Source organism: Oncorhynchus mykiss, chromosome 7 (assembly GCF_057628025.1).
Source record: "Oncorhynchus mykiss isolate SJ-2025 chromosome 7, ASM5762802v1, whole genome shotgun sequence".
In the NCBI taxonomy this organism is placed as follows: domain Eukaryota; kingdom Metazoa; phylum Chordata; class Actinopteri; order Salmoniformes; family Salmonidae; genus Oncorhynchus; species Oncorhynchus mykiss.
Genome location: NC_143028.1, coordinates 70,194,207 through 70,211,645, shown reverse-complemented (window position 1 = coordinate 70,211,645; position 17,439 = coordinate 70,194,207). Strand labels below are relative to the sequence as shown.

At 45.2% G+C, this 17,439-nt stretch overlaps 1 protein-coding gene across 9 annotated transcripts in view; it reads right to left on the bottom strand.

Moving 5' to 3' along the window:
* The window catches only part of LOC110528497 (vitamin D3 receptor B), a 163,106-nt gene that overhangs the window by 68,175 nt on the left and 77,492 nt on the right, over positions 1-17,439 (bottom strand). For 7 of the 9 annotated variants that reach the window (XM_090241861.1, XM_036984078.2, XM_090241862.1 and 4 more), the window contains 3 exons: positions 12,985-13,132; positions 3,688-3,818; positions 1,078-1,274 (listed from right to left, as the gene is read on the bottom strand). In XM_090241861.1, coding sequence (XP_090097987.1) covers positions 1,078-1,274; positions 3,688-3,818; positions 12,985-13,132 — 476 coding nt within the window. Of the gene's footprint in view, positions 1-1,077; positions 1,275-3,687; positions 3,819-12,984; positions 13,133-14,752; positions 14,898-17,439 lie in introns of all 9 variants that reach the window. The other 2 variants (XM_090241868.1, XM_090241867.1) reach the window with 1 other exon arrangement.

The window sequence follows — 17,439 nt, the reverse complement described above, 5'->3', positions numbered from 1 at the left end:
GAAAAACTCCCTAGAAAGGCCAAAACCTAGGAAAAAACCTAGAGAGGAACCAGGCTATGTGGGGTGGCCAGTCCTCTTCTGGCTGTGCCGGGTGGAGATTATAACAGAACATGGCCAAGATGATGAAATGTTCATAAATGACCAGCATGATCGAATAATAATGAGGCAGAACAGTTGAAACTGGAGCAGCAGCTGGTGTAACGGAGTGGAGACTGGTGTTACACAGTGAATACTGGTGCAACGGAGTAGAGACTGGTGTTACACAGTGAATACTGGTGTAACGGAGTGGAGACTGGTGTTACACAGTGAATACTGGTGTAACGGAGTAGAGACTGGTATCACACAGTGAATACTGGTGTAACGGAGTGGAGACTGGTGTTACACAGTGAATACTGGTGTAACGGAGTAGAGACTGGTATCACACAGTGAATACTGGTGTAACGGAGTAGAGACTGGTGTTAGAAATTAGAGGTTGGTGTTACGGAGTGAATACTGGTGTAACGGAGTAGAGACTGGTGTTACAGGGTGGAGACTGGTGTTACACAGTGAATACTGGTGTAACGGAGAAGAGACTGGTTTTAGAAATTAGAGGTTGGTGTTACGGAGTGAATACTGGTGTAACAGAGTAGAGACTGGTATCACACAGTGAATACTGGTGTAACGGAGTAGAGACTGGTGTTAGAAATTAGAGGTTGGTGTTACGGAGTGAATACTGGTGTAACGGAGTAGAGAATGGTATCACACAGTGAATACTGGTGTAACGGAGTAGAGACTGGTGTTAGAAATTAGAGGTTGGTGTTACGGAGTGAATACTGGTGTAACGGAGTAGAGACTGGTGTTACAGGGTGGAGACTGGTGTTACACAGTGAATACTGGTGTAACGGAATAGAGACTGGTGTTACAAATTGGAGGTTGGTGTTACGGAGTGAATACTGGTGTAATGGAGTGGAGACTGGTGTTACAAATTGGAGGTTGGTGTTATGGACTGAACACTGGTATTATAGAGTTGAATCTGGTGTAACGGAGTGGAGACCGGTGTTACTGAGTGGAAACTTGTGTAACGGAGTGGACACGGACCCTGAAGCGGTTGAAGTCGGAGTAGGAGTCGTCGTAGGTCTTGTGGTGTGCCTCCACCAGTGTGGCGATGACCTGGCTCTGGTCCTCGCTCAGACGGGGTCGCTGCGCCTCCCTTTGCGCCTCCCGCTGCGCCTCCTCATCCTTCCTCCGTTGGATCAGATCTTTCTTCCGCTGCACCTCCTCATCTGTCAGAATGACTGGGAGGGAGCGAGAGACAGAGAGACAGAGACAGAGATAGAGACAGAGACAGAGACAGAGAGAGAGAGACAGAGAGAGAGAGAGAGAGAGAGAGAGAGAGAGAGAGAGAGAGAGAGAGAGAGAGAGAGAGAGAGAGAGAGAGAGAGAGAGACAGAGAGAGAGAGAGAGAGAGAGAGAGAGAGAGAGAGATACAGAGACAGAAAGAAAGAAAGAGTAGGATAGAGAGAGGGGTTTAGAAAGAGAGTGATGAAGAGGGGGATTGAGCGAGAAGAGATCAGAGGTCAGAGAAAGAGATATGGAAAGACATATATCAGGGTTAGAAAAAGGAGTAGAAAGAGAGAGGGTTAAAGAAAGAGAAAATGTTTGATTGAATGAGCAGAAAGAAGGCTTCAGAGGAGGGAGAAACGCTAAAGTAAGAAGTGGTGCGACAGAGAGAAATGCAGATACCACACCCTGACTATTTCAGACTGAAATGATTGGAACATAGGCAAAATAGAGATGTTAATGCTGATGCTGTGTGTGTGTGTTTGAACTAGCATATGTAAGTGTGTGTGGGTGTTTAAGAAAATTAGCATATTTAAGTTGTGTGTGTGTGTGTGTTTGAGAAAGTGAGCGTATTTAATTTGTGTGTGTGTGTGTTTGAGAAAGTGAGCGTATTTAAATGTGTGTGTGTCAGTGTGTGTACACAAGCGCGAGCCAGCGTGTGTTCTACAACGTGACTAGGTTGCGCTGCGCATGCATCGTCCTGTCGTCAACACACAAAGCATTATCTCCACTCCGTTCCCCCTGTTGTTGTTCCAGCCACTGAATTAGCTCACACTCTGTTCCACACTAAAACAGATTGTTGTCATAGCAGCAGCAGCATAAGTGCACTGGCTCCTATTCATGTACGGTGTTGGGAGCACTGTGAATTCACTCTCTGGGAATTCACTGCTTCAAATACAAATTTCATGGGGAAAACAAAAGAACAACCAAACCTTCTATTAACAGACTGAAAACAGAGTCCATTTGAAGTGTGGCGAAAACATCCGCAGGTCTCTAAAGTTCAAAAGGGAGCATAATGTACAGGCCCTCCCAGAATGCTCTAGTACTCCTGGTGGATGTTATAAACATTCTTATGAGGGAAATGACCTAGAAGGTCTTGACCGGGTCCAAATGCTTCTATAGGTAAATATGGTGTGTGCCTTGCTCTCTATGGGTACAAAAGAAGGGGGCAGGGTTAGATCAGGGGTGTCAAACTTATTTTGCCCCAGATGCCCCATTCGGTCTTCAATGAGATCCGTGGGGCCGTACAAATAATTGGTTAGGTTTCCTCTGCGTTTAGTTTTTAACTCAAACTACCCGGGGGGACGGGATTAGACCCCCCCGCAGTCCGGATTGGACCCTCCCGCGGGCCGGATGTTTGACCCCTGGGTTAGACAGTGTTGTGATTCGAGTCCTGTTTGTTCAAAGGTCTGTGGGTTTTTTCTGTGTGTGTGTGTGCGCGTGTGTGTGCGTGCGTGCGTGTGTGTGTGCATGCGTGCGTGTGTGTGCATGCGTGTGTGTGTGTGTGCGTGTGCATGCGTGTGTGCGTGTGTTTGCATGCGCGTGTGTGTGTGTGTGTGTGTGTGCATGCGTGTGTGTGTTTGTCATTGCTATTGCAGGCTAATTTGTGTTTTAAAGCTGACACGTACTGACGTCTAATAACAAAGGAGTTATTTTGACTGAAATTCCATTTTCCTCCATGAGATGAATTATCTCCTGTTCTTATCAGTGTGCCATTACACCCCATTAACAGTTACCTAACAGCAGACTGATAGAAGATCATTTCTCTCTTTAGTGCTCTCTCTGCTCTTTTCAACACACACATCTTCCATGGTTCAAAACATCATTCAAAATTCAAGAGATCATTCAGACACTCATGGGAGAGAAATTAGTGTATTTCTTATTAAGAAGAGTTGCCTAACAATGGGATGAAAATACATTTCTCCCTGTAGTGAGTCAAATGATATTTTCCTTTTTGTGTGCGTGATCATATTATGTGATCTTACACCTCTAATCATGTGTTTCTTAATCCTGGTCCTAGAACCAAGTGGTCTACACACCAGATTAGTACTAAACACCTAATTCTACTGGTCAAAGGTTTAATGATGAGTTGATTGTTTAAATTAGGGGTGTAGTACTATGGCAAAAAATGAAATGTGCACCCCTTCGAGTCCCCTGGACCAGGGTTAAAGTAACACTGATCTAGCCTGCAAGGCTATCCTCTGACAGTCAAAATGAAAAAGTATTTCTGACAGAAGAGTTGAGTGGGACGACGTTGCCTCTAGGTACTGATCTAAGGCCAGTTTTGCATTGTTCCCCCTTAGTTGCTGACATTAGGATTTGGGGAAGGGGAACCTAATCCTACATCTGTGCAGAACGGACACTCACACTCCTTCATCATTCCGATGTCCACGCAGCGTTTGAGCCGGCAGGCCTGGCAGTGGCGGCGGTTGTCCTTGGTGATGGTGCAACTGCCGTTGAAGGGGCATGTGAAGCTAGCCTTACGCTTCATACTGCGTCTGTAGAGGGGAAGAGGAAAGAGAGAGAGTGGCGGTGGGGGGGGAGAAGTAGAAAGAGAGAGAGCGGCGGCAGGGGAGGAGTAGAAAGAGAGAGAGTGGCGGCGGGGGGAGAGAAGTAGAAAGAGAGAGAGTGGCGGCGGGGGGAGAGAAGTAGAAAGAGAGAGAGTGGCGGCGGGGGGAGAGAAGTAGAAAGAGAGAGAGTGGCGGCGGGGGGAGAGAAGTAGAAAGAGAGAGAGTGGAGGCGGGGGGAGAGAAGTAGAAAGAGAGAGAGTGGCGGCGGGGGGGGGGAGTAGAAAGAGAGAGAATGGCGGCGGGGGGGGGGAGAGAAGTAGAAAGAGAGAGAGTGGCAGCGGGGGGAGAGAAGTAGAAAGAGAGAGAGTGGAGGCGGGGGGGGGGAGTAGAAAGAGAGAGAGTGGCGGCGGGGGGGGGGGGGGAGAAGTAGAAAGAGAGAGAGTGGCGGCGGGGGGAGAGAAGTAGAAAGAGAGAGAGCGGCGGCAGGGGGGGGGGGAGAAGTAGAAAGAGAGAGAATGGCGGCGGGGGGAGAGAAGTAGAAAGAGAGAGAGTGGCGGCGGGGGGAGAGAAGTAGAAAGAGAGAGAGTGGCGGCGGGGGGGGGAGTAGAAAGAGAGAGAGTGGCGGCGGGGGGGGGGGGGGGAGAAGTAGAAAGAGAGAGAGTGGCGGCGGGGGGAGAGAAGTAGAAAGAGAGAGAGCGGCGGCGGGGGGGGGAGAGAAGTAGAAAGAGAGAGAATGGCGGCGGGGGGAGAGAAGTAGAAAGAGAGAGAGTGGCGGCGGGGGGAGAGAAGTAGAAAGAGAGAGAGTGGCGGCGGGGGGGGGAGTAGAAAGCGAGAGAGTGGCGGCGGGGGGAGAGAAGTAGAAAGAGAGAGAGTGGCGGAGGGGGGAGAGAAGTAGAAAGAGAGAGAGCGGCGGGGGGGAGAGAAGTAGAAAGAGAGGGAGTGGCGGCGGGGGGAGAGAAGTAGAAAGAGAGAGAGCGGCGGCGGGGGGAGAGAAGTAGAAAGAGAGAGAGTGGCGGCGGGGGGAGAGAAGTAGAAAGAGAGAGAGTGGCGGCGGGGGGAGAGAAGTAGAAAGAGAGAGAGCGGCGGGGGGAGAGAAGTAGAAAGAGAGAGAGTGGCGGCGGGGGGAGAGAAGTAGAAAGAGAGAGAGTGGCGGCGGGGGGAGAGAAGTAGAAAGAGAGGGGCGGGGGGGGAGAGAAGTAGAAAGAGAGAGACAGAGGAATGTCCTTAAATATGGTGCTGAAAGCAGCGTGACCATTTTGCCACACGTTATACTGGATGACCTATGACCTTCCTTGTGACTATCTGAGCTGAATTATTACAATAATGACAAATAGAACAATATGTTTATAACATTCATGTGCATCACAGTTACTTAAAACTCCAACTACTACTTCAAATGTTATACCTATCAATTGACAGTAAGCACATACAGTGCCTTGTAAAAGTATGCACCGTGCAGACCAAGGAGCTCTCCAAACAGGTCAGAGACAAAGCTGTGGAGAAGTACAGATCAGGGTTGGGTTATAAAAAAAGATCAGAAACTTTGAACATCCCACAGAGCACCATTAAATACATTATAAAAAAAATGGAAAGAATATGGTACTGCAACAAACCTGCCAAGAGAGGGCTGCCCACCTAAAATCACGGACCAGGCAAGGAGGGCATTAATCAGAGAGGAAACAAAGAGACCAAAGATAACCCTGAAGGAGATGCAAAGCTCCATAGCAGAGATTGGAGTATCTGTCCATAGGACCACTTTAAGCTGGACACTCCAAAGAGCTGGGCTTTATGGAAGAGTGGCCAGAAAAAAAGCCATTGCTTAAAGAAAAAAATAAGCAAACATGTTTGACGTTCACCAAAAGGCATGTGGGAGACTCCCCAAACATATGGAAGAAGGTACTCTGGTCAGATGAGACTAAAATGTAGCTTTTTGGCCATCAATGAATATAGCTATGTCTGGAGCAAACCCAACACCAACAACATCCCTAGAGTGTAGCATAATGGTGGCAGCATCATGCTGTGGGGATGTTTTTCCATCGGCAGGGACTGGGAAACTGGTCAGAATTGAAGGAATGATGGATAGAGCTAAATACAGGGAAATTCTTGAGGGAAACCTGTTTCAGTCTTCCAGAGATTTGAGACTGGGATGGAGGTTCACCTTCCAGCAGGACAAATGACCCTAAGCGTACTGCTAAAGCAACACTTGTGTGGTTTAAGGGGATTTGGCCTAGTCAAAGCCCAGACCTCAATCCAACTGAGAATCTGTGGTATCACTTAAAGATGTCTGTACACCAGTGGAACCCATACGACTTAAAGGAGCCGGATCAGTTTTGCCTTGAAGAATGGGCAAAAATCCCAGTGGCTAGATGTGCCAAGCTTACAGAGACATACCCCAAGAGACTTGCAGCTGTAATTGCTGCAAAAGGCGGCTCTACAAAGTCTTGACTTTGGGGGTGAATAGTTATGCAGACTTAAGTTGTCTGTTTTTTTGTCTTATTTCTTGTTTCATGTTCATGTTGTGTGTAAATCAAATGATACAAACCCCCCCAAAATGTTATTTTAATTCCAGGTTGTAAGGCAACAAAATAGGAGCCAAAGGGGGTGAAAACTTTCCCAAGTCACTGTACTAGCAGACGCATTTCATTTCAAACTTCACATTTCTCTAGTATAGGCTACTTATATTTAACTATATCAGCATAAGGTGCTTGATAAGTGGTCTGTTCGGTTGGTGTCGGTCTTTTCCGGTTTATCGTCCCGGCACTACTATCAATCAGTTAGTAGTGACCGAAATGTGTAATCACGGTGTCATTCCATAAATATTGATGTCCTTCACCTCTTCTCTGGTTCCTACTCAAAGAAGCACAAACATGCACACATGCCAGTAGAGGGAAAGAGAGAGAGAGAGGGTCATGCTACAAAGATATTCAGTGCAACACACACATATTACCGTAAATATGTTAGGACATACAGTGCCTTCAGACAGTATTCATACCCCTTGACTTATTCTACATTTTGTGGTGTTACAGCCTGAAAACAATTAAATACACTTTTTTCCCTCCCATCTACACACAATAATCTACATCTACACGAATTGATTTATTTTTACATTTTTGCACATTTATTGAATGTTCAATGTTTTAATTATTTCCTTCATTGGCAACAAACTGACACAACACATCCAAGTATATCTGACCAAATTATGAAAGACAAGCATTGTACTTTTGAATTCTGTAAAGTGAGTGGAAAAGACAACCATTTTTCACCTATCAACAATGACAAGCCACCGGGGTCTGACAACTTGAATGGAAAGTTACTGAGGATAATAGCAGACGATATTGCCACTCCTATTTGCCATATCTTCAATTTAAGCCTACTAGAAAGTGTGTCCCCTCAGGCCTGGAGGGAAGCAAAAGTCATTCCGCTACCTAAGAATAGTAAAGCCCCCATTTACTGGCTCAAATAGCCGAACAATCAGCCCGTTACCAACCCTTAGTAAACTTTTGGAAAAAATTGTGTTTGACCAGATACAATGTTATTTTACAGTAAACAAAGAGACAGACTTTCAGCATGCTTATAGTGAAGGATTTTCAATAAGCACAGCACTTACACAATTGTCTAATGATAGGCCGAGAGATTGATAAAACGATTTTGTGGGCTGATTTGTTAGACTTCAGTGCGGTTTTTGACATTATTGATCATAGTCTAGTGCTGGAAAAAGCAGGTTATGGCTTTACACCCGCTGCTATATTGTGGATAAAGAGTTACCTGTCTAACAGAACACAGAGGGTGTTCTTCGATGGAAGCCTCTCCAACATAATCCAGGTAGAATCAGGAATTCCCCAGGGCAGCTGTCTAGTCTATTGTAATATGGTGGTATTTTACATTTTGTATTGTAGATACAGTTGAACTTCGGAAGTTTACATACACCTTAGCCAAATACATTTAAACTCAATTTTTCACAATTCCTGACATGTAATCCTAGTAAAAATTCCCTGTCTTAGGTCAGTTAGGATCACCACTTTATTTTAAGAATGTGAAATGTCAGAATAATAGTAGAGATAATTATTTATTTCAGCTTTTATTTCTTTCATCACATTCCCACTGGGTCAGAAGTTAACATACACTCAATTAGTGTTTGGTAGCATTGCCTTTAAATACTTTAACTTGGGTCAAACGCTTCGGGTAGCCTTCCACAAGCTTCCCACAATAAGTTGGGTGAAATTTGGCTCATTCCTCCTGACAGAGCTGGTGTAACTGAGTCAGGTTTGTAGGCCTCCTTGATCGCACACACTTTTTCAGTTCTGCCTACAAATGTTCTATATGATTGAGGTCAGGGCTTTGTGATGGCCGCTCCAATACCTTGACTTTGTTGTCCTTAAGCCATTTTGCCACAACTTTGAAAGTATGCTTGGGGTCATTGTCCATTTGGAAGAACCATTTGCAACCAAGCTTTAACTTCCTGACTGATGTCTTGAGATGTTGCTTCAAGATATCCACATAATTTTCCATCCTCATGATGCCATCTATTTTGTGAAGTGCACCAGTCCCTCCTGCAGCAAAGCACCCCCACAACATGATGCTGCCACATCATGCTTCACGGTTGGGATGGTGTTCTTCGGCTTGCTAGCCTCCCCCTTTTTCCTCCAAACATAACGATGGTCATTATGGCAAAACAGTTCTAATTTTGTTTCATCAGACCAGAGGACATTTCTCCAAAAAGTACGACCTTTTTCCCCATGTGCAGATGCAAACCGTGGTCTGTCTTTTTTATGTCGGTTTTGGAGCAGTGGCTTCTTCCTTGCTGAGTGGCCTTTCAGGTTATGTTGATATAGGACTCGTTTAACTGTGGATATACAGTGCCTTGCGAAAGTATTCGGCCCCCTTGAACTTTGCGACCTTTTGCCACATTTCAGGCTTCAAACATAAAGATATAAAACTGTATTTTTTTGTGAAGAATCAACAACAAGTGGGACACAATCATGAAGTGGAACGACATTTATTGGATATTTCAAACTTTTCTAACAAATCAAAAACTGAAAAATTGGGCGTGCAAAATTATTCAGCCCCCTTATGTTAATACTTTGTAGCGCCACCTTTTGCTGCGATTACAGCTGTAAGTCGCTTGGGGTATGTCTCTATCAGTTTTGCACATCGAGAGACTGAAATGTTTTCCCATTCCTCCTTGCAAAACAGCTCGAGCTCAGTGAGGTTGGATGGAGAGCATTTGTGAACAGCAGTTTTCAGTTCTTTCCACAGATTCTCGATTGGATTCAGGTCTGGACTTTGACTTGGCCATTCTAACACCTGGATATGTTTATTTTTGAACCATTCCATTGTAGATTTTGCTTTATGTTTAGGATCATTGTCTTGTTGGAAGACAAATCTCCGTCCCAGTCTCAGGTCTTTTGCAGACTCCATCAGGTTTTCTTCCAGAATGGTCCTGTATTTGGCTCCATCCATCTTCCCATCAATCTTAACCATCTTCCCTGTCCCTGCTGAAGAAAAGCAGGCCCAAACCATGATGCTGCCACCACCATGTTTGACAGTGGGGATGGTGTGTTCAGCTGTGTTGCTTTTACGCCAAACATAACGTTTTGCATTGTTGCCAAAAAGTTAAATTTTGGTTTCATCTGACCAGAGCACCTTCTTCCACATGTTTGGTGTGTCTCCCAGGTGGCTTGTGGCAAACTTTAAACAACACTTTTTATGGATATCTTTAAGAAATGGCTTTCTTCTTGCCACTCTTCCATAAAGGCCAGATTTGTGCAATATACGACTGATTGTTGTCCTATGGACAGAGTCTCCCACCTCAGCTGTAGATCTCTGCAGTTCATCCAGAGTGATCATGGGCCTCTTGGCTGCATCTCTGATCAGTCTTCTCCTTGTATGAGCTGAAAGTTTAGAGGGACGGCCAGGTCTTGGTAGATTTGCAGTGGTCTGATATTCCTTCCACTTCAATATTATCGCTTGCACAGTGCTCCTTGGGATGTTTAAAGCTTGGGAAATCTTTTTGTATCCAAATCCGGCTTTAAACTTCTTCACAACAGTATCTCGGACCTGCCTGGTGTGTTCCTTGTTCTTCATGATGCTCTCTGCGCTTTTAACGGACCTCTGAAACTATCTCAGTGCAGGTGCATTTATACGGAGACTTGATTACACACAGGTGGATTGTATTTATCATCATTAGTCATTTAGGATCATCATTGGATCATTCAGAGATCCTCACTGAACTTCTGGAGAGAGTTTGCTGCACTGAAAGTAAAGGGGCTTAATAATTTTGCACGCTCAATTTTTCAGTTTTTGATTTGTTAAAAACGTTTGAAATATCCAATAAATGTTGTTCCACTTCATGATTGTGTCCCACTTGTTGTTGATTTTATGTTTGAAGCCTGAAATGTGGCAAAAGGTCGCAAAGTTCAAGGGGGACGAATACTTTCGCAAGGCACTGTAGATACTTTTGTACCTGTTTCCTCCAGCATCTTCACAAGGTCCTTTGCTGTTGTTCTGGGATTGATTTGCACCAAAGTACGTTCATCTCTAGGAGACAGAACGCGTCTCCTTCCTGAGCGGTATGATGGCTGCGTGGTCCCATGGTGTTTATACTTGCATACTGTTGTTTGTACAGATGAATGTGGTACCTTCAGGCGTTTGGAAATTGCTCCCAAGGATGAACCAGAATTGTGGAGGTCAACAATTTTTTTTCTGAGGTCTTGGCTGATTTCTTCTGATTTTCCCATGATATCAAGCAAAAAAGCACTGAGTTTGAAGTTAGGCCTTGAAATACATCCACAGGTACACCTCCAATTGACTCAAATTATGTCAATTAGCCTATCAGAAGCTTCTAAAGACTGTTTAAAGGCACAGTCAACTTAGTGTATGTAAACTTCTGACCTACTGGAATGGTGATACAGTGAATTATAAGTGAAATAATCTGTTTGTAAACAATTGTTCGGAAAAATTACTTGTGTCATGTACAAAGTAGATGTCCTAACCGACTTGCCAAAACTATAGTTTGTTAACAAGACATTTGTGGAGTGGTTGAAAAACAAGTTTTAATGACTCCAACCTAAGTGTATGTAAACTTCTGACTTCAACTGTATGTAGATGTGTAATACTGTTATATGATACTGTTTAATCTTTTTAAATGTACATGTAGTGTAAGTGACTTAATGTGCTTGGATGCCAGGAAGAGTAGCTGCTGCCTTGGCAACAGCTAATGGGAATCCCTAATACATACAAATACCCAAAACATGATGCAGCCACCAATATGTTTACAAATATGGAGAGTGGTACTCAGTAATGTGTTTTATTGGATTTGTCCCAAACATAACACTTTGTTTTCAGGACAAAGTGTTAATTGCTTTGCCCCATTTTTTGCAGTATTACTTTAGTGCCTTGTTGCAAACAGGATGCATGTTTTGGAAATGTTTTATTCTTTACAAGATTCCTTCCTTTCACTCTGTCATTTAGTTTAGTATTGTGGAGTAACTACAATGTTGTTGATCCATTCTCAGTTTCCTCCTATCACAGCCATTACATTCTGTAACTGTTTTACAGTCACCATTGGCCTCATAGTTTATTCCCTGAGCGGTTTCTTCCTCTCCGGCAACTGAGTTAGGAAGGAAACCTGTATCTTTGTAGTGACTGGGTGTTTGTACACCATCCAAAGTGTAATGAATAACGTCACCATGCTCAAAGGGATATTCAATGTTTTACCCATGTACCAATAAGTGCCCTGTTTTGCGAGGCATTGGAAAATCTCCCTGGTCTTTGTGGTTGAATCGGTGTTTGAAATTCACTGCTTGACTGAGGGACCTTACATATAATTGTATTTGTGGGGTAGAGAGATGAGGTAGTCATTCAAAAATCATGTTAAACACTATTATTGCACACAGTGATGCCATGAAACTCATTATGTAACTTAAGCACATTTTTACTCCTGAACTTATCTATGCTTGCCATAATAAAGGGGTGGAATAATTATTGACTTTTCAGCTTTACATTTTTTTTAATTTGTAAAAATGTTTAAAAAAAACATAATTCCACTTTGGCATTATAGGGTATGGTGTTGAGGCCAGCGACCAAAAAATCGAAATGTTATACATTTTCTATTCAGGCTGTAACACCACGTGGAAAAATTCAAACGCGTGCAAACGCGTGCACTCACAAACACACGGACGTGCACACGCACTCCCCCGCATATATCCCCCTCCCACACACACACAAACACCCACACGTGTAATTACTGTAAATATGTTAAGAAATATCTTCTTCCTCCTTCTCTGACACACATACAGATGTAGAATCTTAATTTGAGCCAGTTCGCTACAGCAGGAAAATAATCCTGCAGCATGAGGAAATGTGAATTATTATGTGGATTATAATGAATGGACATTTTTCTAGAGGTTGATACATTTTTCATAAGGGAAAATCAAGTCTGAAATGTCAAAGTGGAAATAGAAAAGTTCAGAAGCCTTTTCATATCTCAAATACACGTTTTACCTTTCCTGCATTGTAGGAACATTATCCTGCAATAGAATGATCAAATTAATATCCTACATCTGTAAACATGCACACACACACACCTGCCTGAAAACAAAGTGTAAGCCAAGGGCTACTGGGACATAAGTATGGAAAGAATACTAATTTTTCAGTCTTTGTCTTTATACATGAACTGGGTTGACACAGGCTTGTCTGAAGGAAGAACAGTACTGGCTCTCCAGCAGCATGTTTACAAGCTGTGTCTGTGTGGAGTCTGAAGTCGCTAGGGCAATGGGCCTGCCTGCTCTACTCTGAGAAGAGGTGTTACACATGAGCTGTGGAAAAATGGACACATGCAGGAAAACAGACATGCACACATTCACACACATAGAGGAGAGGTCATTTGGTGCATCTTACTTTAAATAGTTGAGTGTATAGTACGTGTGTGTGCTTCAGCGTGTGATGAACTGTAAATGTATTAATGTCTGGGTGCTTGAACAAGCATGCATAGTATGACACAGTATGTTTGTGCGTGCTCTTATGTAAGCGTGGACGACTGGGCGTAAAGTAGCTTTCTGTGTGTGTGTGTGTGTGTGTGTGTGTGTGTGTGTGTGTGTGTGTATATACCCACAACAAAAGGGCTTGTTGTTGCCAGGAGTGTGTGTGTCCGTACCTGAAGAAACCCTTGCAGCCCTCGCAGGTCATGGCATTGAAGTGGAAACCGGTGGCCTTGTCCCCACACACACCGCAGATCCGCGGTACGTTTCTGTCAAACTCCTCATTGGCCAGAGTGGAGGTACTCACAGCCGTATTTTCCATCACTACAGAGAAAGAGAGAGAGAGAGAGAGAGGGAAAGAGAGAAAAATGAACTTTTGTGACCATTGACCTGAAAAGCACACAGCGGGATTAGTCAGTATGTGATCTGTCCTATGACCTCTGGTGGATTAGTCAGTATGTGATCTGTCCTATGACCTCTGGTGAATTAGTCAGTATGTGATCTGTCCTATGAACTCAGATGGATTAGTCAGTATGTGATCTGTCCTATGACCTCTGGTGGATTAGTCAGTATGTGATCTGTCCTATGACCTCTGGTGGATTAGTCAGTATGTGATCTGTCCTTTGACCTCTGGTGAATTAGTCAGTATGTGATCTGTCCTATGAATTTAGATGGATTAGTCAGTATGTGATCTGTCCTATGACCTCTGGTGGATTAGTCAGTATGTGATCTGTCCTATGACCTCTGGTGGATTAGTCAATATGTGATCTGTCCTATGACCTCTGGTGGATTAGTCAGTATGTGATCTGTCCTATGAACTCAGATGGATTAGTCAGTATGTGATCTGTCCTGTGAACTCAGATGGATTAGTCAGTATGTGATCTGTCCTATGACCTCCGATGGCTGCATTGTGGCTCCTGTATATACAGTGCCTTCGGAAAGTATTCAGACCCCTTGACTTTTTCCACATTTTGTTACGTTACAGCCTTATTCTAAAATATATTAAATAAATAAAAAAGAATGGGAGAAACGCCCCAAATCAGGTGTGCAAAGCTTGTAGCACAAACAGACAAGAGTATCAAAGGTTGTGTGTGTGTGTCAGGGGTGTAGGCATGGGAGCTATATTTTTGTATGCTCTTCATTTGTCTGTGTTCCAAAGAGGACATTATTTGTATTTTTAACTAAACATGCAAACACCATAGGATGGAATGCATACCAAGCAGTGCACTGGGTTTTTCATATTTTATGAAATATATCAGAACAGGTGAACTGGAATAACATTCACTCTCACGAGATGGGTTGCCAAAAATAACTAACTGAAAGCCACACCACCAATAAGTCACGAATATGACTACATTGAGGCATATGTCACTGTGCTTCTATGGCTATATGCACCATGCCATTGCATATTTCATTTGTTAATTTAGCAAACAAGATAGCTCATAATCCAGAGCTTTTATCAGTCAACAGACGTATATTTATGGCTTCAATTAGCTTTAAAACAGCTAAATGTTCTATCAGCCTAATAGCAGAATGTGTAGAATAGCATGAGATTAGCAATAAAACTACAACTTTTTTTGTCATTGCCCCATGGTAAAATGTGTAAAATTGCAGCAATTCGCTGCTTTACCTATAGTTCTGGCTATGCCACTGGTGTTTGTGTGTGTGTGTGTGTGTGTGTGTGTGTGTGTGTGTGTGTGTGTGTGTGTGTGTGTGTGTGTGTGTGTGTCAGAGAAGAAGGTAGTACATTTCCAGGTGCAAATTGTTTGACGTAACAAGTCTTATTTCTTGCCCAAAATGTTATAGTCAACGCAGAACAGTGTCACAGGCCACCAGTTGCCAAAACCCCACAGGCAAGTCACGTTTGCTAGAAACCTTTTCATCAACAGTGTGAGAGTTGTCTTTCTCCTGATTAAATTAAAAAGACTACAGGTGATTCAATACCTTCAGAATGCAGTAATTGACTTGTTAGGCCGAGGTGACTCAAAACTCAGATCCACATTTTGTAAACATGTTTCTGAAGGCCTAACCCTCAATACCATGGACCTCCACTCACATGAAGCAAACATTCAAAGGCCAAATCTTCGTCCTAAAAAATAAAGACAAAAAACAAGGTAAGAAGGTAAGAGGCCACTTTATGTAGGCTTTGTTGACATTTTGTCAGTAAAACGGCCTGTATCTATACTGCCATTATCATGGAGTCTTCGGTTGACACAGTGGAGAGGTGAACTCCAGTGTCTTCGTCTGCCTGGGGGCTTAGAAAATTACCCAACGGATTACACGACAAAGAGTTACATTTGATTACATAGTGCACAGAGTATCTACTTCACTTAGGCATGTCACTGAAAGAGTAGCATCACAACCACGAGAGTAGCATCTCCACCTCAAGAGCAGCATCTCCACCTCAAGAGCAGCATCTCCACCTCAAGAGCAGCATCTCCACCTCAAGAGTAGCATCTCCACCTCAAGAGCAGCATCTCCACCTCAAGAGCAGCATCTCCACCTCAAGAGCAGCATCTCCACCGCAGCAAGAGTAGCATCTCCACCGCAGCAAGAGTAGCATCTCCACCGCAGCAAGAGTAGCATCTCCACCGCAGCAAGAGTAGCATCTCCACCGCAGCAAGAGTAGCATCTCCACCGCAGCAAGAGTAGCATCTCCACCGCAGCAAGAGTAGCATCTCCAACGCAGCAAGAGTAGCATCTCCACCTCAAGAGCAGCATCTCCACCTCAAGAGCAGCATCTCCACCTCAAGAGTAGCATCTCCACCTCAAGAGCAGCATCTCCACCTCAAGAGCAGCATCTCCACCTCAAGAGCAGCATCTCCACCTCAAGAGCAGCATCTCCACCTCAAGAGCAGCATCTCCACCTCAAGAGCAGCATCTCCACCTCAAGAGCAGCATCTCCACCGCAGCAAGAGTAGCATCTCCACCGCAGCAAGAGTAGCATCTCCGCCGCAGCAAGAGTAGCATCTCCGCCGCAGCAAGACTAGCATCTCCGCCGCAGCAAGAGTAGCATCTCCGCCGCAGCAAGAGTAGCATCTCCACCGCAGCAAGACTAGCATCTCCACCGCAGCAAGAGTAGCATCTCCACCGCAGCAAGAGTAGCATCTCCACCGCAGCAAGAGTAGCATCTCCACCGCAGCAAGAGTAGCATCTCCACCGCAGCAAGAGTAGAATCTCCACCGCAGCAAGAGTAGCATCTCCACCGCAGGAAGAGTAGCATCTCCACCGCAGCAAGAGTAGCATCTCTACCGCAGCAAGAGTAGCATCTCCACCGCAGCAAGAGTAGCATCTCCACCGCAGCAAGAGTAGCATCTCCACCGCAGCAAGAGTAGCATCTCCACCGCAGCAAGAGTAGCATCTCCACCGCAGCAAGAGTAGCATCTCCACCGCAGCAAGAGTAGCATCTCCACCGCAGCAAGAGTAGCATCTCCACCTCAAGTGCAGCATCTCCACCTCAAGAGCAGCATCTCCACCTCAAGAGCAGCATCTCCACCTCAAGAGCAGCATCTCCACCTCAAGAGCAGCATCTCCACCTCAAGAGCAGCATCTCCACCGCAGCAAGAGTAGCATCTCCACCGCAGCAAGAGTAGCATCTCCACCGCAGCAAGAGTAGCATCTCCATCGCAGCAAGAGTAGCATCTCCACCGCAGCAAGAGTAGCATCTCCACCGCAGCAAGAGTAGCATCTCCACCGCAGCAAGAGTAGCATCTCCACCGCAGCAAGAGTAGCATCTCCACCGCAGCAAGAGTAGCATCTCCACCGCAGCAAGAGTAGCATCTCCACCGCAGCAAGAGTAGCATCTCCACCGCAGCAAGAGTAGAATCTCCACCGCAGCAAGAGTAGCATCTCCACCGCAGGAAGAGTAGCATCTCCACCGCAGCAAGAGTAGCATCTCCACCGCAGCAAGAGTAGCATCTCCACCGCAGCAAGAGTAGCATCTCCACCGCAGCAAGAGTAGCATCTCCACCGCAGCAAGAGTAGCATCTCCACCGCAGCAAGAGTAGCATCTCCACCGCAGCAAGAGTAGCATCTCCACCGCAGCAAGAGTAGCATCTCCACCGCAGCAAGAGTAGCATCTCCACCTCAAGTGCAGCATCTCCACCTCAAGAGCAGCATCTCCACCTCAAGAGCAGCATCTCCACCTCAAGAGCAGCATCTCCACCTCAAGAGCAGCATCTCCACCTCAAGAGCAGCATCTCCACCTCAAGAGCAGCATCTCCACCGCAGCAAGAGTAGCATCTCCACCGCAGCAAGAGTAGCATCTCCACCGCAGCAAGAGTAGCATCTCCATCGCAGCAAGAGTAGCATCTCCACCGCAGCAAGAGTAGCATCTCCACCGCAGCAAGAGTAGCATCTCCACCGCAGCAAGAGTAGCATCTCCACCGCAGCAAGAGTAGCATCTCCACCGCAGCAAGAGTAGCATCTCCACCGCAGCAAGAGTAGCATCTCCACCGCAGCAAGAGTAGCATCTCCACCGCAGCAAGAGTAGAATCTCCACCGCAGCAAGAGTAGCATCTCCACCGCAGGAAGAGTAGCATCTCCACCGCAGCAAGAGTAGCATCTCCGCCGCAGCAAGAGTAGCATCTCCGCCGCAGCAAGACTAGCATCTCCGCCGCAGCAAGAGTAGC